At 43.5% G+C, this 17405-nt stretch overlaps 1 protein-coding gene across 1 annotated transcript in view; it reads right to left on the bottom strand.

Annotated features, from left to right (window-relative positions):
• EXTL3 (exostosin like glycosyltransferase 3) overlaps positions 1–16632 on the bottom strand; it is a 61778-nt gene extending 45146 nt beyond the window's left edge. Inside the window, exons 1-2 of the mRNA XM_073673875.1 lie at positions 16498–16632; positions 1309–3848 (exon numbers count right to left, since the gene is read on the bottom strand). Of these exons, the coding sequence (XP_073529976.1) occupies positions 1309–3456 (2148 nt within the window). The 5' untranslated portion in view covers positions 3457–3848; positions 16498–16632. The remainder of the gene's footprint in view (positions 1–1308; positions 3849–16497) is intronic.
• Between the last annotated feature and the right edge of the window lie 773 nt (positions 16633–17405).

The following is a 17405-nucleotide window of genomic DNA, read 5'->3' as shown; positions in this document are numbered from 1 at the left end:
TTGCCCACCCCTGGCCTAATGGGTAGAGGCAAGTCACTTGATTCCACAGTACCAAAAACTGCTTTCTTTCTGGCCTCCATTTGACAATTTGGGATGCTGTGCTTTTAAATACACTCACCATCACAAATAAATAACGCTGATTGGTCCGGCCGCGGCCAATCAGCGACGCGGGATTTCAGAAAAAAGATGGCGGCCGTTAGGAGCTCATCTGCCGCACGGAGGTCAGCGGCGATGCAGCCGGGAGATGACCGGCGCCAGCTGGTCATCTCCCGGCTGATCGCAGCAGCACTACCCCGACCGGCGGCGCCGCTGACCTCCATGCGGCTACCGTTGGGAGATCAGCGGCTAGGACCGCTGATCTCCCGACGGTAAGTGTGAAGGGAGAACCGGGGAGCGGCGCCGCCAGTCGGGATGCTTCTGCTGCGAGCAGCCGGTCATCTCCCAGCTGCTCGCAGCGGAAGTACCCGCACAAGCAGCGCTGCTCCCGGGCCCACACTAATACGACGCTGATTGATCGTTGCCGACGGTCGCGACCAATCAGCTATATTGGTGCCAAGTCTAAACACCGCTCTGCGCCAATCAGCACAGCGGTGTTTAAATTTGGTGCCAATATCACTGATTGGTCGTTGCCGGCGGCCGCGACCAATCAGCGAATTGTATTAGTGAGGATCAGGGAGCGGGAGACGACCGGCTGCTCGCAGAAGTATCCCGACTGGCGGCGCCGCTCCCCTGTCCTCCCTTCACACTTGCCGTCAGGAGATCAGCGGCCCTAGCCGCTGATCTCCCGACGGTAGCCGCATGGAGGTCAGCGGCGCCGTCGGTTAGGGTACTTCGGCTGCATCGCTGCTGACCTCGCTGCCGCCGGCCGCCGGCGACCAATCAGCGATATTGGCGCCAACTTTAAAAACCGCTGTGCTGATTGGCGCCAAATTTAAACAGGCTCTCCGTCCCTCACTAACACGGTTCGCTGATTGGCCGCCGGCCACGACCAATCAGCGATATTGGTGCCAAATTTAAACACCGCTCTGCTGATTGTGCCCGGTGTACCGCATACATATTCTAGAATACCCAATGCGTTTGAATCGGGCCACCATCTAGAGTCCTATAAAGACTTATATGAAGTTATTAGAATCCTACACTCCAAAATTGAGGGTAACATTATGGCAAAAAAAAAAAACCTAAACAGATGCAGTGAAAAAAAACATCGGGTCTAATATTCAGCCAAAAGGAAAGGAAAACTTTTTTCAATTCAAGATGGAAAAAAAATACAAGATATGTTGGGCAAATGATAATGGAGGTACCACTTACCACGATGGGCACACCAATGTCGGGCCACAGAAGGTCTTCGGATGGTAACTTAGGGGAGTTCCACACCACCACAACCTTGTTTAAATATGGGAGACCGTTCAATCTCTCCAAGGAGTTCATTAATACTTCCTCGCGTTCGTAAGTCAACATCACCACCGTGAACTGCTCCCGGGGGACATTGCCACCAAGTGCAGCTTGAAACTCTTTTCCCGAACCACCTGCCCCACCACCAATCGGTCTAAACCCAGTTCCAGAGCCTAGGAACTTTGCTTCGGAAGGCAAGACTGGATCGAAAGGCGTATGAGGGAAGAGGTGAAACGGACCCGGTGCAGAGTTCCAGTTACGGTAAATGTCGGTTGCTGTCAGTGTAAAGTTCCGCAGGTACTTGGGGGAAGCGTAAGGAGGTTCTGTCTCTACCGGACCTAGATCCAAGTCTCCGTTATCAGCCATGTTAGGGTCCGTACCGGCAGCTTTACCGGAACGGTGAGGGATTTCCACAGCCGGTTCCTCCTTAATAGGGGCGGCGGGAATTTGGATACGAGTTCTTATAGTGGCCAGGATGGTGTTAAAAACTGTGTCTGATGTAGAAAAGTAAGCTTCCCACAAGAAACGTCCTTGCCTCCTCATGGCAAGGAGGTCATTGTCCGATATGCTCCTCAACAAGAAATGCACTTCTGTAATTCGGGGTTTTGGTATGATTAACACGGCCTCGTTCCACCGGATCATATCATGGTAGGGTAACTGGATTTGCTCCCCAAGAATGACAGGAATGGCTCCAACCTCAAGAGCCTCAAAAAGCCGCATGGCACTGCCAGCAGATATGACCAGCTGGGCATCCCCGGGGGTTATGATCAGTGCAAAGGTGGATTGCTTCAGTAGCTCTATCCTGTCTTCTCTTCCCCCACATAGCGCCCACTCAGTGGGCAGACTCGCCTTTGGCTGATTTTTACAGGTAAACTCAACCATAACAAAATCTAATTTACTGTCCTGGACAGCTTTAAGAGTGGTGATGATACGGTCATCGTAGTCCGCCGGGGCATTGCCTTCAATCTCTTCCTCGAACGACCGAGCTTCTTGCAAACTTGAGCGTAAAGATTCGATCTTCTCGCCTTGGAAGCTGAATAGATATTTCCTTTTGACGGGTACCTGTGCTGGGATTTCTAAGAAGTTTGGTTCGGACATGGCATGGACTAATGGCGACACCACTATGTCGAAGCCTGGCCGGTATTGAGAATCGTAAAACGTGGACTGGGCGATCATGGCGCGGCCAGTGCTGACGTTATAGAGATAATTCTGGGTCTCGGATTTTCGGGATAAATTTATTATTAGATGGTTGTGGCCATCAGTCCTCCAATATGGCAAAGAGTGCAACTGTTGCTCTAGATCAGTAGGTTTTGGCATCAATGTTTCCTGCATTTCCCCCAATAAAACTACATATATACAAGCAATATTTGCATTTTCGGTCAAGTAGACATTAGTTCTGACACTGGCCTCCAAGGCTTGTTTGATCAAAGGGTCTATCACGTTGCCGAAAGGGTACTGATCACTGTTGTACACAAACACGGGGAACCCCGAGGTCAACGGACACCTCGAGTAGTCAAAACAATTATGTAGCCGGCAGTTCCTTTTGGACTTTGGCAATGGTAAGTCAACATCGTCTTTATCTGGCAACAGCCGGATTGGCAATGAAAGCTTTGGCTGGTTTTGGGCCATCAGTTCCTTGTAGGAATGTTCCGTCTGACTGATGACGTTCTTGAGTTGTAGAAGGTCCTGCTTTGCGTTCTCGATGCTTTTTTTACACGCCTCGATCTTTAGGTTTAGCTTTGCGATCTCGCTGTTGAGTTCTTGACGCTTGGCTTCCAACTGCAGGAGCTCTTCGCTGACAGATTCGCGTATCCGACATAGATCCTGAACGTGTTTCACCTCACAGAGCTCGTTGCCCGTCCGAGGGACGAAAATCGGCTTCCCTGCGTTGTTGGCGTCGTCGATGGTGGTGAGGTAATAATGGGCGATCAGAGGGAAGAAAACCAGGATGATGAACAACGTGAAGCTCAGCCAGGAGAGTCTGATCCGACTGGACCAACGTAGCATCCACGGTTGACCTCCATTCCCCAATCCCCCATTGCGTAGCATGGTGTACCCACTCATGAGTTCAAGAGTGACACCGACAGATCACGTCGGGTCAGTAGCCATGCCACCAAAATTTTGGACTGTTGAAGAAGAATTACTCTGTCTGAGTAACAACAAGCCAATAAAATGGAAATTTCATTTTCCAGGGCGTAATATTAAAACCAACAACGCAAGGCTCGTAAAGATCGGGCTCAATCATGCATGTTTTATCCCAGACGTAATAAATGAGTTATTCGGAGGGTTTGCTGGGGCGGTGAGAAGCCCGTCTGTACCCAGTAGACACTTTCTGCTCTACTTGACATCGTAATGGCTTGGTTAACTGAATAGGTGCTCGAGATCCATGGTGAAGAAGAAAAGGCAATTTCCCAGATATATCGCAATCACTGGACACTTCAGACGATGCTTCAGGCCTGAAAGAAGAAAGTGGAGATGTGAACGTACGCTTCGAAACAAAATCAAGAAAAAGACCTTCAAAATATTAAAACAAGTATTACTCCACGCTAATGGACGGCAATAAAAGCATAAAAACAAAGTACATTGCTGGAAAATGTAGGCCCAAAAGCCTAAAAGAGTGGGATCTCCACTTTTATATCAGACACCGATGCAACAACCCATTATTGGCAGATCCGAGACTGGAATAAGCTGAATGATCACCTAATTATCTACTGGCTGGAAGAGAATCCCTATCAACCAAGACTGTCTAAAATAACTAGTTGGACTATGAAGTTGGATCCAGAAACAAATAGATCTGGATATTTCCCATTTTATGTAGTGCAATTTCTATTAGATATTCAACCCATAGACCTGTGTGTCATAAATCACCCGTTAATGGTGGGCAACCAAGGAACGTCTGGGACTGCATGGAGGAGGAATATTGCAGACGCCTCGGAGCATGACAGTGCACGGAAGAATGAAGGGGGATTTGCAGAAATTATTTCTTGGCAGGAGATGGATCTCCACTCCATTCAGAACTAGTTGTTCCGTACATTGTATCGTATGGATAGGGGGACAACTTTCAATATCTCTGAATACCCCTTTAAAATTGGTAACAGGCTACAGGGCCATTAGAAATCAATGCCCCGGCACTTGATAAACAGTTGGTTTGGACACTATGTTGCATATGGCTGCCGGATGGGCCAACACCCCACTTAGGAGCCCCTTCTACAACTGGTGTCCATTAAAATCACTAGACGTTGATGAACCGTAATGAGCACGTGGAATGCTTCCTATCACTTAAAGGCATATATACGTAATTCGGGCAGACCTTAATGTCAGGTTCAGACAGCCAGAAGAAAAATTGGGCCAGTCTCTTCTACGAATTGTAGCCGCAATTGTCTCCATGTGCTCATCTACATTGCGGATGGTTAGAAAAGTGCATTCTGAATTTTGTTCCGTGTAGATCTAAGAACGCCCATGGGCTTTAGTAACCTGACTTGTTGGTTCGTGTACTGTCACATGGAAAGCACAGACCGAAAACATGCCTGTCTGAACGAGCACCTAGATTATCAGTCACCTCAGAGCTGGTTTAGCAGACAGCTCTCTCTTCCGACTGCCCCATATACATGCGCACTCTGCTCGGCCGAGTCTGTACGCGGTATCAATGTGGAGGAGATAAGCGGGACACTTCCCACATCTTTGGCCGCACCCTTAGGAAGAAAATGATTGGGCTTTGTAATTAATTCAACAAGATTCTAACTCCCGACATAACCTGTCCAGAGGCCGCCGTGTACGATTGAAATGATCTGACTTCAATCTTAACTGTATGGGAGCATTTGAAGAGATTGTATAGGATTAGAATATGGCGACTTTATTTCCAAACCAGTTTTTAGGTAGTACTTCAAAGGAACAGAGCACCAATGCCACACACAACCTGTAAAGAGGTTGTGTGTGGTGTTGCTTTTAAGTCCCATAAGATCATTGATCGTTAATGATGGATATTAAGTCTGCAGCAGATGAGGTCATGTAGACCATTTCCCTACAACGAATAAAGTGTCTGTGATCAGGTGTTTCCTATCTCCATTGTTCGGGCAGGACTGTGGCAGTGTATTTCAGCCGTGGTCCTGCTCATGTGGGCACGATGGAGATGTCCACGCAGTCAGAGCACTAATACATAGTTTTTGGGGGAAAGATTCAGCCTAGTTTTAAATCATAGATTGACACCTTCTCACTGAAGGATTAGGAGTCCAGTGGGCTGTCCGGAGTCCAGTGGGCGGTCACACTGATAGACTCCTAATTATTGTAGGAGTGTGAGCAGAGCTTTAAAAGGGCTAAGATTCAGACTAGTTCTATATTATTAACCGACATCTCTGTTCACGGTAGGCTTAGGAGTCCAGCGGGGCCGCCCCCGGAGTCCAGCGGGGCCGCCCCCGGAGTCCAGCGGGGCCGCCCCCGGAGTCCAGCGATACATCGATCTGCATTATAACCTGCAGAAAGTCGTACCTGTCATGTATCTGTGGACAGCACAGTATAGGGAAGGAGAAGTGGAGCAGAATGATATAGCTTTGTCGGAAAAGAGAGGGAGGTCTTTATCAGTGATTGACAGCTAATCTCTGCATGCAGTCATAGAGAAGACTGTCGATCACTGACTAGGACCGCCCACTGGACTCGTACATACAAACATCATGGATTTCCCAATCTTTTCCAACAAACCTATACATCATTATGCTCAGCTTCTCCTTCTCTATAGGGTGCCGTCTACAGATACAACATGGCAGGATCTCGTTCAGCATGTAGATTTGAGCTCCATGTGACTAGTCACTGTATTATCACTTATTACAGGTCTATTCATACAAGTCACTGCTTCGGCTGGGACTGTTATCTTGCCACAAAGTGGACTCGCCTACCTCTGTGAAATAATCTATGGCCGCAGATAAGCTTTCATTAATAAGTGCTAATGTGCAGAGTTCTGTCACTGCTGCACAAATGGAGAGGTAATCTGGGTGTAATTGGGGGAAATTAATCGCCTGCTTTAAAACCTGGAAAGTCGGTGTGCACAGTCTAAATCTGGGCCCATCCCTGCAGCCAAATAAAGGACCTGCCCAAAAAGTCAGGGCGGTAGATCCAAAAGTGGTCCTCATTTCCACAGTACACGTACCACGAGGGGTACACAAGCCGGGTTAATGCAATGTAAGCAGGTAGGGATTAAATCTATAGTGACAGTTTTTGCTGCCTCTATGAATCATGAGACTCAAGTATTAAATTACATAAAAGTGATCGGAGGAACCTCTGATCATGGATTTTTACCCCTTTGATCGCTCCAGTCACAAGTGACCCCGGTAAGGTCCGAGGAGGTGGCTCATTTTGATCTTGCAATTTGGTTTCCCAGTGAAACAATCAGACTATGGGTCAGCCAAATATTGTCAGCCCCAGAGAACGAGAAAGGATGTAGCAAAAACAAAACGAAAAAAAAATATATATATATAGGAAAAAAATAAAAAAAAAATGTAATAAAAATATCTGAAAAAAAAAAAAAAAGTATAAAAATAATATGTAAAAAATATCAGACTATACCGTATCCCATATCACAGAAATATCTGGAAAAAAAATAATATCTTGTATAAAAGAAAAATATATGGTAAAAAAAGTAACGAAAATCAGAAAAAATATATATTTAAAAAAAAGAAAAATATGTAACAAAAATATATAAAAAAAGATTGTATTAAAAAAAAAGAAACATATGTAACAAAATATTAGAAAAATATATTGCAAAAAAAAAAAAAAAAAATGCAACAAATATCAAAAAAATAATATATTGTATTAAAAGAAAAAGTCCTTAAAAGTATTAACCAGAAGGATTGCAAAGAAAAAAAAAAAAAATAAGCCGCTCAAATTTCCTATAATGGCTCACACTTTGCAGCCTAAGGAACAGATATTATCGTCATTAGGATTTCTCAAGAAGTGGAACTGGGAAGAAAGGAGCATCAGGGGGGTTAACAGGGCAAAGCTGAGCGAGAGAAGAATAAAGGCAGAAAGGACGAGCGTTGGGACTCCGCTGCTCCCTAAGGACTGAACAAGGACATCCGCAGCCGTCAGCTCGAGGGGAATGAACGCCAAGGTACGGGCACGGCTGTGCGACAAGCCGGAGCGGCTGCCCTCTCTACACCTCGCACGGCTACACATACACAGACGGATGAGTGCAAGACGCATTCATCTTATGGATCCGAGCCATCATTTTTTTGTTTTATTTTAAGTCACTTTTCTTTTTCTTGGTTTTCAAAACAGCGCATGCGGTTCATAGATTTTGTCTTTATCCTGATCCTCTTTTGCGTCAAATTTTTTTCTAAAAAGTCTAATGTTCCGTTAAGATGTAGCATGATGTTTGAAGAAAAATTCTGGGAGCACATAATAATGCTCCGTGGAACATCAAGAAATCCCAAACCCAGGGCACAATAGTGGGGGGAAAAAATACGCTAACAGAAAAAAAAAAGTGCAAATTAATAGAGGAATCAGGTGCAAATGAAAAATAAGGAAACAAACAAAAAACTAGACCAAAAAGAGGAAACGCAATCACAAATCAGGCCCTATATTCTATTAGAAAAAAACTTTGCTAAAGTGAGGGTAATCAATGAGTGGAACAGGCGGCCAATATTGTTTGGACACAAAATTTTTCCTACTTCTGTTTTTATAGTAACAATTTGCATTCGCTCCAGAAAGTTCTGAAGAGGGCCAGATGAATTGCAAAGTTTTGCAGTCCCTCCTTGCCATGAAAGCGATTTTAAAATTACAAAACTCCCTTTTCCAATGACTTTCAGCCCTGCCACAAAATGACCGGCTGACATCATTCCAGTGATGATTTTGTCAGCTCAGGAGAAAGTGTTAACGAGGACAAGGCAGCGGATATCAATCTGTTATGCTGACTGGATTATAGGAGCAGACTGGTTGCTCTAAAAAAAAAGGGACTGGTGCTGAAGTCTTCCATTAACCATGGTTACTTCCTAAGAAAACACATGCAGTCATCATGGTTTTAAATCGAAAGGGCTTCACAGGCAAGGACATTGCCACTTGTAAGATTTATTGGCTCATCAAAAACTTCAAAAAGGTCCAATTTTGTTGAAGACGATTTCAGGGTGGCTAAGAAAGTCCAGCAAGTGGCAGGAAAGTATCCTAAAGAGGATTGAGCTAAGGGATCGGTTCTACACAAGCGCAGAGCTGGCGGACAGGCGACAGTATCGGCATGCACAGTGTGAAGGCTTTCGGTCCTTGCCTGGTTTCAAGTAGTGAAGCAAATATACCACTTTTCTCCAAGAAAAACATCAATGACAGACTGATATTGTACAGGAAGTACAGGGATTGGACTTTAGAAGGACCGGGGTAAAGTTATTTTCTTTGATGAAACCCCTTTAGATTGTTTGGAAAGTCTGGAAAAATAACCCGGATAAGAAAAAGTGAGCGCTGCCACGAGTCCTGTGTCTGCCAACAGTAAAGTATCCGGAGAACACTCGTGTGGGGGCTTCTCATCCATGGAGGGGGATCACTCACAACTAAGAACAAGGTCATGAAAGAAAGGGATCTAAGTTTGGATTAGTACAGTTTAATTAAATTAGTGATGCATCAAAAGTAGATGTGAGTAGGTGTGAGATTGAATAATACCTGTGGCCGACCAAGGTGTGAAATTGAACAATGCCTGAGCAACTCAATGGCCGACCAAAGTGTGAAAGTAAACAGTGTCCTACAAACTCAATGCTCTGCCAATGTCTTAGGTAAGCTATACCTGAACAACTCACAAATGTAACAGCGGGGGGGGGGAGCTGTTACATTTGTAATGTGTATTTTTTCATGAACATGTGTCTTACATTGGTTACCTGTGTTCATGATTATGTGGTAGAAGCAAAGCTGAACTTTGGGATCCTGAAAAAGCACCAAAACCTGCATTTTTGATGCGGCTTCTTTCCTGTCAAGAGAGCAGGTTTCGCTGCAGAAAAAAAAGTGATTTTTTTTTAACAGATCTGTTTAAAAAAACAAAAAAAAAAACCTGAAGACTAGTTAGTCTACGTGTAGAAGAAAAATGCAGGCTTTTTTTCTTTTTACGCTTACATTTTTGATACATATATTTCACATATATTGTAATGGGAGAAAAACGCTGCAAAAATAATGAAATAATTGACATTCTGCAAAGATGAAACTTCTTCAAATCTGCAAGGAAAAAATAAGCAGCGTGTGCATGAGACTTCACGAATCTCATTGCTGGTTCCAAGAATTGCTTCAGTTTTTGTGACAAAACTGTGTAGTAAAAAATGCAACAGAAATGCAGCAAAGGCATAATGTGTGCACACAGACTTACACGGTAGAAATTTTTTTTTTTTTTTTTATTGATTCTCCAATGCATTCACAATGGAGGGGTAAGCAAGCAGATGACAGAAGGAAATATGCCCGCAGGAAGAGACTACACAGGGTTTTGTTTGCTGTCTGTTACTATGGAAACGTATACGGCACAGCAACCAGAGACATAAAACAATATTTTTAATGAGGACTGTTAGCAAACTGGCAGAATTCTTCAAAGTGTCCCCGCTCACAGAGGGCACGACAAGGCCGAGCTGGAGCGCACACAGGGCCTTAGTACATACCAATGCCACAACCAATCTACTAAGTGGTCAGCGGCTAATGGGAAGGGGACTGAAGCCTAGCTTTTTTTTTTTTTTTTTTTTTTTTTTGGAGGCGACGGCCCGTCGCCAGACACGGACGACGGGAGGCGACGGCCCGTCGCCAGACACTGATGGGATTTAGAATTCTCCTTCCTTCATTCACTTTGAACTTTATGACTTAACAATTACCACTTGCATTTCTGAAAGATTTTGACTCTGCAGCATATTTTACTCCACAACTGTCAAACTCTTGCACATGGATAGTGTATATAATATGTAACACAAAATAAACAATAAAAAGGAGGAATGTGATATATGACACAATATATATAATATACAGTCATGGTTGAAAGTGTTGGCACCCTTGAAATTGTTCCAGAAAATGAAGTATTTCTCCCAGAAAATTATTGAATTCTACACGTTTTGTTATACACGTTTATTTCCTGTGTGTGTATTGGAACAACACAAAAACAGAGAAAAAGACAAATTGGATATAATTTCAAACAAAACCCCAAAAACTGGCTGGAGAAAATTGTTGGCACCCTCAACTTAATATTTGGTCGCTTCCTTTGGAATAAGTAACTAATCAATCGCTTCCTATAACCATCAGCTTCTTGCACTTCTCACCTGGAATTTTGGACTCTTCTTACAAAATGCTCCTGGTCTCTCATATGTGAAGACGTCTTCTCCCAACAGCAATTGTAAGATCTCTCCACAGGTGTCAATGGGATTTAGATCCGGACTCATTGCTGCCACTTCAGAACTCTCCAGTGCTTTGTTTCTATCCATTTCTGTGACTTCTTGAAGTACAGTACAGACCAAAAGTTTGGACACACATTCTCATTTAAAGATTTTTCTGTATTTTCATGGCTATGAAAATTGTACATTCACACTGAAGGCATCAAAACTATGAATTAACACATGTGGAATTATATACTTAACAAAAAAGTGTGAAACAACTGAAAATATGTCTTATATTCTAGGTTCTTCAAAGTAGCCACCTTTTGCTTTGATGACTGCTTTGCACACTCTTGGCATTTTCTTGATGAGGGGTCATTGCCCTGCTGGAAGACCAATGACCTAGTATACAAACCCAGCTTTCTGACACTGGGCACTACACCGCCACCCAAAATGATTTGATAATCTCCAGGATTTCACGATGCCTTGCACAGTCAAGGCACCCAGTGCCAGAGGCAGCAAAACAACCCAAAAACATATTTGAACCTCCGCCATATCTGACTGTAGGTACTGTGTTCTTTTCCTTGTAGGCCTCATTCTGTTTTCGGTAAACAGTAGAATGATGTGCTTTACCAAAAAGCTCTATCTTGGTCTCATCTGTCCACAAGACGATTTCCCAGAAGGATTTTGGCTTGCTAACGTACATATTGGTAAACTGCAGTCTAGCATTTTTATGTGTGTGTCAGCAGTGGGATCCTCCTGGGTCTCCTGCCATAGCGATTCATTTCATTCAAATGTGAACTGATAGTTCGCACTGACATTGATGTATCCTGAACATGCAGGACAGCTTGAATCTCTTTGGAACTTGATTGCGGCTGCTTTTCCACCATCTGGACTATCCTTCGTTGCAACCTTTCATCAATTTTTCTATCGTCCACATCCAGGGAGATTAGCTACAATGCCATGGGTTGTTAACTTTTTATGTTCCGCACTGTGGACAAAGGAACATCAAGATCCCTGGACATGAACTTGTAACCTTGAGATTGTTGATATTCTTCAACAATTTTGGTTCTCAAGTCCTCAGACAGTTCTCTTCCCCTCTTTCTGTTACCCATGCTTAGTGTGGCACACACAAACACAATGAAAAAATTGAGTCAACTTCTCCCTTTTTTATCTGGTTTCAGGTGTGATTTTCATATTGCCCACCCCTGTTACTTGCCACAGGTGAGTGTGAACAAGCATCACATGCTTGAAACAAGTGGTTTATTCACAATTCTGGAAAGGTATAAACAATATTGTCCGGCCCATTTTTGGGGCTGTGTGTGAAATTATGTCCAATTTGCCTTTTTTACTGCTTTTTTTGTGTTGTTCCAATACATAGAAGGGAAATAAACATGTATATAACAAAATATGAGTAATTGCAGTAGTTTTCTGGGAAAAACACTTTATTTTCTGGAACAATTTAAAGGGTGCCAACGCTTTCGGACATGGCTGTATAAGAAGGAATGTGACATATGACACAGGGTATATAATATGAATAAGAAGGAGTTTTTTAATATATAAGGAGGGGGATGTGATATATGGCACAGGGTGTATAATATATAAGGAGGGGATGTGATATATGACACAGGGTGTATAATATATAAGGAGGGGGATGTGATATATGACACAGGGTATATAATATGTAAGGAGGGGGTTGAGATATATGACACAGGGTATATAGTATATAAGGAGGGGGATGTGATATATGACACAGGGTGTATAATATATAAGGAGGGGAAGTGATATATGGCACAGGGTGTATAATATATAAGGAGGAGGATGTGATATATGTCACAGGGTATATAGTATATAAGGAGGGGGATGTGATATATGGCACAGGGTGTATAATATATAAGGAGGGGGATGTGATATATGGCACAGGGTGTATAATATTTAAGGAGGGGGATGTGATATATGGCACAGGGTGTATAATATATAAGGAGGGGGATGTGATATATGGCACAGGGTGTATAATATATAAGGAGGGGGATGTGATATATGACACAGGGTGTATAATATATAAGGAGGGGGATGTGATATATGGCACAGGGTGTATAATATATAAGGAGGGGATGTGATATATGGCACAGGGTGTATAATATATAAGGAGGGGGATGTGATATATGACACAGGGTGTATAATATATAAGGAGGGGGATGTGATATATGGCACAGGGTGTATAATATATAAGGAGGGGGATGTGATATATGACACAGGGTGTATAATATATAAGGAGGGGGATGTGATATATGACACAGGGTGTATAATATATAAGGAGGGGGATGTGATATATGACACAGGGTGTATAATATATAAGGAGGGGGATGTGATATATGACACAGGGTGTATAATATATAAGGAGGGGGATGTGATATATGACACAGGGTGTATAATATATAAGGAGGGGGATGTGATATATGACACAGGGTGTATAATATATAAGGAGGGGGATGTGATATATGACACAGGGTGTATAATATATAAGGAGGGGGATGTGATATATGACACAGGGTGTATAATATATAAGGAGGGGGATGTGATATATGGCACAGGGTGTATAATATATAAGGAGGGGGATGTGATATATGGCACAGGGTGTATAATATATAAGGAGGGGGATGTGATATATGACACAGGGTGTATAATATATAAGGAGGGGGATGTGATATATGACACAGGGTGTATAATATATAAGGAGGGGGATGTGATATATGACACAGGGTGTATAATATATAAGGAGGGGGATGTGATATATGACAGGGTGTATAATATATAAGGAGGGGGATGTGATATATGACACAGGGTGTATAATATATAAGGAGGGGGATGTGATATATGACACAGGGTGTATAATATATAAGGAGGGGGATGTGATATATGACAGGGTGTATAATATATAAGGAGGGGATGTGATACATGACACAGGGTGTATATTATATAAGGAGGGGATGTGATACATGACACAGGGTGTAAAATATATAAGGAGGGGATGTGATATATGACACAGGGTGTATAATATATAAGGAGGGGATGTGATATATGGCACAGGGTGTATAATATATAAGGAGGGGATGTGATATATGGCACAGGGTGTATAATATATAAGGAGGGGGATGTGATATATGGCACAGGGTGTATAATATATAAGGAGGGGGATGCGATATATGACACAGGGTGTATAATATATAAGGAGGGGATGTGATATATGACACAGGGTGTATAATATATAAGGAGGGGATGTGATATATGGCACAGGGTGTATAATATATAAGGAGGGGATGTGATATATGGCACAGGGTGTATAATATATAAGGAGGGGATGTGATATATGGCACAGGGTGTATAATATATAAGGTGTTCGATGCGATATATGACACAGGGTGTATAATATATAAGGAGGGGGATGTAATATATGACAAAGGGTGTATAACATATAAGGAGGGGGATGTAATATATGACAAAGGGTGTATAACATATAAGGAGGGGGATGTGATATATGACACAGGGTGTATAACATAAGGAGGGGGGATGTGATATATGGCACAGGGTGTATAATATATAAGGAGGAGGGTGTGATATATGGCACAGGGTGTATAATATATAAGGAGGGGGATGTGATATATGGCACAGGGTGTATAATATATAAGGGGGGGGATGTGATATATGGCACAGGGTGTATAATATATAAGGAGGGGGATGTGATATATGACACAGGGTGTATAATATATAAGGAGGGGGATGTGATATATGACACAGGGTGTATAATATATAAGGAGGGGGATGTGATATATGACACAGGGTGTATAATATATAAGGAGGGGGATGTGATATATGGCACAGGGTGTATAATATATAAGGAGGGGGATGTGATATATGGCACAGGGTGTATAATATATAAGGAGGGGGATGTGATATATGACACACGGTGTATAATATATAAGGAGGGGGATGTGATATATGGCACAGGGTGTATAATATATAAGGAGGGGGATGTGATATATGGCACAGGGTGTATAATATATAAGGAGGGGGATGTGATATATGGCACAGGGTGTATAATATATAAGGAGGGGGATGTGATATATGGCACAGGGTGTATAATATATAAGGAGGGGGATGTGATATATGACACAGGGTGTATAATATATAAGGAGGGGGATGTGATATATGGCACAGGGTGTATAATATATAAGGAGGGGGATGTGATATATGACACAGGGTGTATAATATATAAGGAGGGGGATGTGATATATGACACAGGGTGTATAATATATAAGGAGGGGGATGTGATATATGACAAAGGGTGTATAACATATAAGGAGGGGGATGTAATATATGACAAAGGGTGTATAACATATAAGGAGGGGGATGTGATATATGACACAGGGTGTATAATATATAAGGAGGGGGATGTAATATATGACAAAGGGTGTATAACATATAAGGAGGGGGATGTGATATATGGCACAGGGTGTATAACATATAAGGAGGGGGATGTGATATATGGCACAGGGTGTATAATATATAAGGAGGGGGATGTGATATATGACACAGGGTGCATAATATATAAGGAGGGGGATGTGATATATGGCACAGGGTGTATAATATATAAGGAGGGGGATGTGATATATGACACAGGGTGTATAATATATAAGGAGGGGGATGTAATATATGACAAAGGGTGTTTAACATATAAGGAGGGGGATGTGATATATGACACGGTGTATAATATATAAGGAGGGGGATGTGATATATGACACAGGGTGTATAATATATAAGGAGGGGGATGTGATATATGGCACAGGGTGTATAATATATAAGGAGGGGGATGTGATATATGGCACAGGGTGTATAATATATAAGGAGGGGGATGTGATATATGGCACAGGGTGTATAATATATAAGGAGGGGGATGTGATATATGACACAGGGTGTATAATATATAAGGAGGGGGATGTGATATATGACACAGGGTGTATAATATATAAGGAGGGGGATGTGATATATGACACAGGGTGTATAATATATAAGGAGGGGGATGTGATATATGACACAGGGTGTATAATATATAAGGAGGGGGATGTGATATATGGCACAGGGTGTATAATATATAAGGAGGAGGATGTGATATATGGCACAGGGTGTATAATATATAAGGAGGGGGATGTGATATATGGCACAGGGTGTATAATATATAAGGAGGGGGATGTGATATATGGCACAGGGTGTATAATATATAAGGAGGGGGATGTGATATATGGCACAGGGTGTATAATATATAAGGAGGAGGATGTGATATATGACAGGGTGTATAATATATAAGGAGGGGGATGTGATATATGGCACAGGGTGTATAATATATAAGGAGGAGGATGTGATATATGACAGGGTGTATAATATATAAGGAGGGGGATGTGATATATGACACAGGGTGTATAATATATAAGGAGGGGGATGTGATATATGGCACAGGGTGTATAATATATAAGGAGGGGGATGTGATATATGGCACAGGGTGTATAATATATAAGGAGGAGGATGTGATAAATGACACAGGGTGTATAATATATAAGGAGGGGGATGTGATAAATGGCACAGTACATTGTATACATGGTCAGATACAGGAGGGCAGTATACATAAATACAAAGGACAGGAGGGCGCCGTTCGCTGTGCACCAGCGCTCAGTAACACCCGGTGACCGCTCGTCAGTCTCTCACTCCTACTCCCCCTCTGTATCCCCCCCGGTTCCCCTCTTACCGCCGCCCGGTGTCTCCGCCTCGCACTGTACACCGCTGCCTTGGAGGAGAACGCACCGCCGAGCTGCCAAGTCTCGCGAGATTCCACCGCTGTCATGACTCCGCCCATCACTGTGCTCGGCGCCGCTCTGTTCCCGCCCAGCTGCGTGCACGCGCTCCTTCAGAGATAACACATGCTCTGAGCCCACAGCTCCCTCTGGCGGCCGCATCCAGCGTTGTCATGGTGATGCCGATCCTTCCTGTGTGTGCCCAGAGGGCGTAGAGGCTGGTGAGGCGACTGTGCCGTAAAGAAAGTTAACTTTTGCTGTAAAACCAACCTGTACTGATTTATTCTGTGTGGTGTAATAATACCTGGAGCAGAGGAACTAAGGAGGGAAGACATCTGGCGAAGGGGCACTAAGGAGGGGAGACACCTGGAGAAGGGGAACTAAGGGGAGGTGACACCAGGAGAAGGGGAAGTAAAAAGGGGAGACACCTGGAGAAGGGGAACTAAGGAGGGGAGACACCTGGAGAAGGGGCACTAAGGGGAGGTGACACCTGGAGAAGGGGAAGTAAAAAAGGGAGACACCTGGAGAAGGGGAACTAAGGAGGGGAGACACCTGGAGAAGGGGCACTAAGGGGAGGTGACACCTGGAGAAGGGGAAGTAAAAAGGGGAGACACCTGGAGAAGGGGAACTAAGGAGGGGAGTCACCTGGAGAAGGGGAACCAAAGAGGGGAGACACCTGGAGAAGGGGAACTAAGGGGAGGTGACACCAGGAGAAGGGGAAGTAAAAAGTGGAGACACCTGGAGAAGGGGAACTAAGGAGGGGAGACACCTGGAGAAGGGGCACTAAGGGGAGGTAACACCTGAAGAAGGGGGAAGTAAAAAGGGGAGACACCTGGAGAAGGGGAACTAAGGAGGGGAGACA

The sequence above is a fragment of the Phyllobates terribilis genome, unplaced genomic scaffold (assembly GCF_046119375.1).
Source record: "Phyllobates terribilis strain yellow unplaced genomic scaffold, ASM4611937v1 Scaffold_3__8_contigs__length_932513732, whole genome shotgun sequence".
In the NCBI taxonomy this organism is placed as follows: domain Eukaryota; kingdom Metazoa; phylum Chordata; class Amphibia; order Anura; family Dendrobatidae; genus Phyllobates; species Phyllobates terribilis.
This window is presented reverse-complemented; position numbering and strand designations above follow the sequence as displayed.